This window comes from Suncus etruscus, chromosome 9 (genome assembly GCF_024139225.1).
Source record: "Suncus etruscus isolate mSunEtr1 chromosome 9, mSunEtr1.pri.cur, whole genome shotgun sequence".
Classification (NCBI taxonomy): domain Eukaryota; kingdom Metazoa; phylum Chordata; class Mammalia; order Eulipotyphla; family Soricidae; genus Suncus; species Suncus etruscus.
In genome coordinates this window covers 102,984,314-102,992,266 of record NC_064856.1, presented here as the reverse complement: position 1 = coordinate 102,992,266, position 7,953 = coordinate 102,984,314, and the positions used below count along the sequence as shown (strand labels likewise).

The 7,953-nt window shown below is 31.7% G+C and overlaps 1 protein-coding gene across 1 annotated transcript; it reads right to left on the bottom strand.

Moving 5' to 3' along the window:
- Positions 1-5,278: 5,278 nt before the first annotated feature.
- On the bottom strand, positions 5,279-6,229 carry LOC126018737 (olfactory receptor 5A1-like). Its single transcript, XM_049780832.1, has one exon. It carries the CDS (start codon positions 6,227-6,229, stop codon positions 5,279-5,281), a length of 951 nt encoding a protein of 316 aa, XP_049636789.1.
- Positions 6,230-7,953: the final 1,724 nt, after the last annotated feature.

The window sequence follows — 7,953 nt, the reverse complement described above, 5'->3', positions numbered from 1 at the left end:
AAGGTCCCTAAGTGACTAGATATTAATTTTACCCACCAGAAAAATAATAATCAAAAGTTAGGACATGTGCTAGATAATAATAAAATATAAGCATATTTCAATATGTAATATATAAAAGTGTTACTATGTGTACTTTACATTTAAATAGTATTCATTAAATTTTTATCTGAATTATTGTATAATTTTAAACAAGAATATTTTCACTTTTCTCCTAAGCTAAAAAAAGAGATAGGTATACAATATAGATTATTGCCTCATTTCATATTTTCTTCTTCCATTTTTCCTTGGAGAGTATCACCTTTGGGATTTTCTGTTTTCTTTGGATGTATGGAAATTACTCAAACAATCTCTTATTCTTTCTCTCCTACCACTCACCCACATACCTTCTACAAATCATGACTTAAGTTTTGAGGAACAGTTGTTCAATCTTGGAAAAAGGTTGGTCCACACTAGATTAGTTTGTGATCCAAAATGCCCAAAATAATTATCAAATTCCTCCAAAACTGATCCCTGACCACGGGAAGTAGGAATGATACTGAGAACCATATGATGTAGTTCAACACCTCCAAACACATACAAAAAAAAAACACACACATACAAAAACAAAACAAAACAAAAAAATACCATAAAATGTCATGGCAAACGCTACTGTGAACAGTGAATTCTGTTTAGCCAGTAATGATTCTTCTAATCTCAGGCTACTTTTTAGTTTCCATGTCATTTCTCTGTCATCCAGATTCTGAGATGTCTAATTAAATTAGCTTTAATTTTAATGGACTTATTTATCAATAATGTATGGGTTTTCTCTACTTTATAAAAGGTATCTTGATTTCCTTTTTAAAGAATTATTTACATATGCAAAATATGCTTTCCTTTCTAGTATTTTTATTTGATATTGTTTAGCGATAAACAAAACAAAAAAAATCCATGAAAGAGTGGCACATTTGACACGAGTGTCTCATTAAGATATTTATTTAATTGGTAGCCCTTCTACATATTCACTTTATTGGCAATGAAAAGTCACAAATAATTTTGGAGATGAAGCAATTGGAAAAAATGTTAGTTATTCTTTATTAGAAACTTCTTATTTCTCCTAGAAGATAATCAACTCATTTTAGGAATAATTCTCTCTATAAATCTTGTAAAAATTCTCAAATATGAATATGTAATTTAATACAAGAGTATAAACCCCTTAAAATAAAATAACACAACTTTTTTTTCTGGGTCTGTATTGTAATCATTAATTGAATTAAGATGCTTTTCTAACCACTATCCCACTCTAAGGTGTGTCAATATTAAAATATATTGATGCTGTCTAAATATTTATATCAACCTTCAATAGACTTACTTTCATGAAAGTCTAAGAAAATTGACATGTATAAGATATTTTATAGGTCTTAATTTAAGAATAAAAATTGATATATTAGCACACCTCAAGGTCTATTTTTGAATTCTAGTAGACTCTTGTAATTCCTTACAGCAAGAACTTAATAACTCACCTATGATCAGATTTGCTTCCCTTAATTCCAATTTCTTTTTTTATTGTAGCATATACGGGTGTCCAGAAAAGGCAAAAACATCATTCACTTTTGTTTATATGAATACTCCACTTCAGTATACTTTGAGATTATGGCACAGTCTTTAGTTAGGAAAATTTGATTCACACAACCTCTCTCCAAAATTATCCAACTTTGGAAGATGAGGACTTTATGTGCTTTTCAGAATCATGCTCCTTCATATCTAATAAAATATGTAGGATCATAAACCACAACAAAGAAAGAGTAATCAAATTGTTTAGGCTGTCAATCATCTCCCTTTGGGTATAGAGGGAGACTAACTCAGTAAATTGGTCCCTTGCTTGGCTTCATAATGATTTTCCTGGGTAGCATAATCTTGTGAGACACCAGGTCTTCAAAGAATCTGCCTTTGACCTTGGAACAGAAATAAGGCTGAAATAACCATTTTCTTATTTTTTGTTATTGTCTAAGTAACTTTAATAAAGTATTGGTCAATCATCAGAGACACCCTGGACAAAACACCAGGAAAAACCAGCATTCATCAGATTTGCCACAATAGAAGAAGTCCTCACTAACTTCTTTGAACCAGTTCTCTTACTTTTAGAAAGAATTCTATAAACTTATCATAGTAAGAAAGTTTACATAGATACAGAGTGAGAGAAAACAAGAAAAGGACATATTGTCTTTGTCCTGAGTACCTTCTGTTTGGGAAAATATGATTATGGTTATCATTTTATTTTCAAAATATATTGTGAAGTTTTTTATGATAAATTTTAACCAATTTTATACAATTAATAAAGTTTTTGAAATAGAATTAGATGTTGTTCAAACAGTACTTAAGATAAAATTATTTTCTTTTTCTTTTTTTTCAAAAAATTATAACAATTTATTTAATAAAAGGTTCAAAAGATTCAAATAAAATTATATGACACAATCAACAGTAATTAATATATCACTCTATATAGTTAACTATATTATTATACATGATAACACATACATAGTTTATAGTTATATATATATATTCTTTTTTAATATAATTTTTATTTTAATCATAGTGGCTTACATATCACTGACAATAATATTTTAGGTACATATTAACATAAAATCAGGGGAGTTCCCATCACTGAATTGTCTTCTCTCCACTCTGCTCCCGTCCTACCTTCCATATCCTCCTCCCTCACCCCTGGGCTGCTGAAATAAGTGGTCCCCTCTGTGCCTAGCTTACTACTTAGTGGTCTTACACCTTTTTGGTCTTGGTACCTCCCTTATCCCCCCCCTAATTGGGGGTGGGACTAGATAGTTTAAGGTATGTGGTTTTGTTTGAAGAAGAGAAAAGTAATAACCTGGAGGGGAAAAAAATCAAATACTCCAGAAATGGGCGGAGTCTAGAAGCTTTCATCCTTGGCTTGAGGGACAAAAGGGAAAAAGAAGGTGAAACACCACAACAGTACATAAAGAAGTGTCAAATAAAATATCCAGTGAGCACTCAAAAAAAAAAAAAAAAGAACGAAAGAAAGAAAAAAAAGGTAGGCACCACATAAAAGCCATGGTATTGAGATAAAAAAAAATGTGGCAGAGCACATAAAGGAAGAAAAGGAAAGAAGAAAATAAATAAATAAATAAATAAATAAATATAAATGAAGACATCAACTTCAATAGCCAAACCAAAACAAAGAAATCGGCAAAAAATAGATAAATAATAATAAAAAATTGTTTTGTGCCTTTTGCCTTTTCATGCATTTAATAGCAAATGAGTAGAATGGAGAGAAAAGATGAGGAAATAACCACATGAAGGACAATAAGCAAAATCAAAAAAAAAACTTGGCAACTTTACCTCATAACAGAATAAATTTCAGCAAACCATTTTTTATAATTGGATAACTAAATGTTCTTATTAAACTAAAAATTAATGATTCAAAATCTGAACTCCATATTTGTTTTCTTAAAATTGGTTAAAATGTGCAAGATTAAAATGAAAAACTGCAGAACTTTGTTCTCTCTATAAAAGAAAAAAATTATTACTACCAAACTTATGTGTTGCTAATAAGATATTTCAGAGATCATAAATCCTAATTATTTTTTATAATTTTTATTGAGACCAATGTTAATTATAAGTCTTTCACGGTTATATTTAAGGTACATAGTGACAGTGTATTAGGGCAATTCCCACCACCAGTGTTGACTTCCGTCTTCCTTTGTCCCCAGCATGCATCCCGTACCACCACCCTTAGCCCCCTGGACTACTACTATAACAGGTCCTTTTGTGTATAGCTTGTTGTAGTTTGGGTCTATTGAATCTATTGTCATTGACTTTGGATTGGGTATTTAGATCTGATCATTTTTTTATTTTCACTCATTGTTCATGAGATTGCTTTGCCCCTGGTACCATTCACTCCCTCTCTCCTCAATTTTTAGGAAGACAGAAAAATATGAGGCAGAACAAAATGATTCATGTTCTATGGTTATGTTAAAAAAAAAAAGGAAAGTGGATGGGATTCCCTGTTTAGAAGCTATAAATATAAATTTAAAAGAAGAATAAAAGAAAAAGAAAGAAAAAATGGGGAGGGCTGATGTGTCACAAACTTTTTTTTTGCATATACATAGTAAGTATTGAGGAAATTAGAAAGTAAATTCCCTTGGCCTAAAAGATACAGGGTGTCTCCACCCTTGAAGCATACTATTATGAGACCAACTACAAGCTTCGGACATGTTTATTGTGGAACCCCAAGGTCTTTATACTGCCAGGAAACATTCCTCTCAATAATCCTAATTATTTTTATAACATAATTTAAAAATAATTTTATATTTTAAATAATTCATAAATAATTTTAATAAAATAATTAAGACTATATATAGCAGAAGTTGAAGAATGTTTACTTACTTTTAGGTTAAGTATAGAATAATATATCAAGAGGATCATACCGTATGATCAAGTGGTATTCATTCAAGAGATACAAGGATGGGGTAATATAATTTATTTTGCATATTAACAAAAGTAAAGGTAAAAGTCATTATTTTATCAATTACACAAAGAAAGATTTTGAATAAATTTAAAATATAAAGCCTCCACAATGGAGGGAACAAAAAAACCTTTCCTAATATAGTAATGTCCATTTTCAACAAATCCACAGCCAACATTATAAAATGTCTGAAACCATTACCTCTGTCATAAGTCATAAGGTAAGGATAACAACTTTTGCCATTGTTGCTTACTGTATTCTTAAAAGTCTTTGCCACAGCAATATGGCAAGAAAAAGAAATCAAAAGTATCCAAGTTAGAAAAGACAAGATTAAATGTTTCTAGCTTTTTATTTTTAACTTATTTAAAATTTACTTTCTATTAAGCATCTATTTTTAGATGATACTATAATGTACATCATAGATCCTAAAGACTACACTAAACAACTCATAGTAACAATAAACAATAAGAAGCATTAAAGTTAAAATTGCAATAAAAATATACAAAATTTTACATACATATTTAGTAATTTTGTGTCTGCCAAGTGGAAATTAAAATCCTATTCTATAATTACATAGACATAATCACAAAACTAACTTAAGCTAAAATTAAAACTAAATCCACAAGAAAACAATAAATAAGTTAATTACAAATGTAATGCTACATTGCAAATGTTTCTTGAGAGTTTGCTTTTATTTTCTATATTACTATTTTTAATTCTAGTTAGCATAATCAAATGTTATTTTTGGAGAACAGAAGTGATTCCCACTATACAACCAAAGTGCAAATCTAAATATTATCTTTATTCATAAAAGTGTGTAGCCTTCTTTATCATCCTTTTGAGGGCATCTTTGATCTCCTTGTTTCTCAGACTGTAGATTAGAGGGTTTAACATGGGGATAATGATGATATAAAACACTGACAATACCTTGTTCTTCTTCTCAGAGTGACCAGAACTTGGATGCATGTACACAGCAAGAGCTGTGCCATAGAAGAGGGTCACAACTGCCAAATGAGAGGCACAGGTATTAAAGGCTTTCAGACTACCTTTGACTGAGGATATTTTCAGGATAGAAGCTGCAATAAAACCATAAGATAACAGAATAATGAGCAAAGACCCAAATCCAACAAGCACAGCAGCAAGGAAAAGAATCATTTGGGTAATAAAAGGACTAGAGCAAGACAAGATAATAATCTCAGATATGTTACAGAAGAAATGTTGAATGACATTTGATTCACAAAAATACAAATTAAAACAAGGGATAGTTTCAAGTAAGCTACAGAGGAAACCACTCAAGAGGGCTCCTGCTACCATTTTCTGACAGAGTCCGGGTGCCATGATGGTTGAGTATTGTAGAGGGTTCCCAATAGCCACATATCTGTCATAGGCCATGGCAGCCAAGAGGCAGTACTCAGACTGACCCATCCAAGCTGCCACAAAATACTGGGTAGCACAGGCAATGAAGGATATTGATTTTTCATCTTTGAAGAAATCTGAAAGCATTCTCGGGCTGATGGAAGAAGTAAAGCAGATATCTATGAATGAAAGGCAGCTGAGAAAAAAGTACATGGGTGTGTGCAGATGGGAGTCCATTCTGATTAGGATGATCAGAGTTAGATTCCAGAACAAGGTCACCAGGTAGATCCCTAGGAAGACTGGAAAGAGAACAAGCTGCAATTCTTTGTCATCTGTGAGTCCCAGAAGAACAAACATGACCACTGAAGTGTGATTTCTATCCTCTTCCATAGACATGTTTGATTCCATCTATTCAAAATGAAAGGATGTAATAAAGAAATAACTCAATTCTCAAAATACAAAAGTAAAAACTCTTTCTTTTTTCAATAATGAAGCTGACTGAATGCAAGGTCATAACATTATTTAGGTCTTCTTTTTATTTCATACAGAACCATGAATTTTAACTGACCAGTTCTTTAGGGCTAATTTTGTCACATTACCTCCTTTAAGGCAAAGATGGTACTTAGGTATGTATAGTACATAATCCCCTAAAAGTGATTTAATTGCATGTTCACCTATGCCATGATTATATCTAAAACTTTTTAAGGGTAATTTAGGAAAATAATGCCTGATAAATAATAATCAAATTATCTGCGTGTTAATACAGAATGATTGCATTTTAACTAAACTGTGCTTAAAGAAGGATCTAAACTCTCCGGTGTTTCATACCTAAAGTAGGAACTTGGAAGAGTTGCTCATAAAATCTTGAGAACATATACTTGATAACAGGGAGAACAGATTATTCTTAACTGCCTTTTATCTTTTATAAGAACTTGATATAATATATATATATGAATAATACAACTCAATGATCAGAATAGTCACACAGAAAGAAACATCTGGAAATAGAAGTAAAAATAGGAAATATAATAGGGGTTAGAAAAGCTCCTGGTATTTGATAAGCCTAAATTGCAAGAGCCTTGATCTCCCTTTACACTAAGTGCAGGCATCATATGCTTAATTTCATGATATTTAAGAATAAAAATATTTAATAGTATTTAGGGAGAATTGCATCTTGGGCAGATGCACTCACTATATAGTATTAATTCTTGCAGTGTTGGGGGACCATGAGATAAGGGGAGCCTTCAAGAGATCACTTCAGTCTCTTGAGTGGTTTCTAAAAACAGTGTGTTTTGAGGGGGGTGGGCTACACCCAGTGATACTTAGGGGTTACTCCTGGCTTGGGGGACCATTTGGGACACCAGGGAATCGAACAGAGGTCCGTCCTACGTCAGTGCGTGCAAGGCAAACACCCTACCACTTGTGCCACCACGCCTGCCCCTTTGCACATGGTTTTATTGAGCTCTCTTTTCAAACTTTAGTCTGTTCATTTATTCCAATGAACAGGAATTTGGCAAGAACACCAAAGTCCTACAAAGAATAATGACTGAGCTCATGTAATAGTTAGGATGCTTAAACAATAAGCATGAGAATTAGAACACTGAAGAATTTCTGGAAACTTTTTCTTTTATTCTCTCAAGTCAAAGCAAAGAAAGGTTTACAGAATGAATAGTAAATAATTAGATTAATTGTTTTGCACAGACATGATATGTTTCTTCTATAGGCTATAGATGTTGCTTATTTCATTTGTCCATTTGAACAACTTTCGACACTAGCAAATTTTATCTAGATAAATTAGATATAAAATTTTATGAAAAAATTTGAATGTATAAAATAGTTATTAAATGTAGTTTAGGACCATGCTGTATAGAAAAATGTAGATGTGTTTGAAGGCTTCACTGCAGAAACACTTTGATATGGATTCAACCTTTCCCATGAACTACAAATTCCTATAGTCCTTTGCCCATGAACTACAAATATTACAAATACCATTAATAATTAATAATGGGTATTATTGTCCATTATTAATGCCCACCCGGAGTAATCCATGAATACTGAGTCAGGAGTAAGTACTGAGCAACACTGGGCATGATACATTAAAAGGTAAATAAATGCTAATG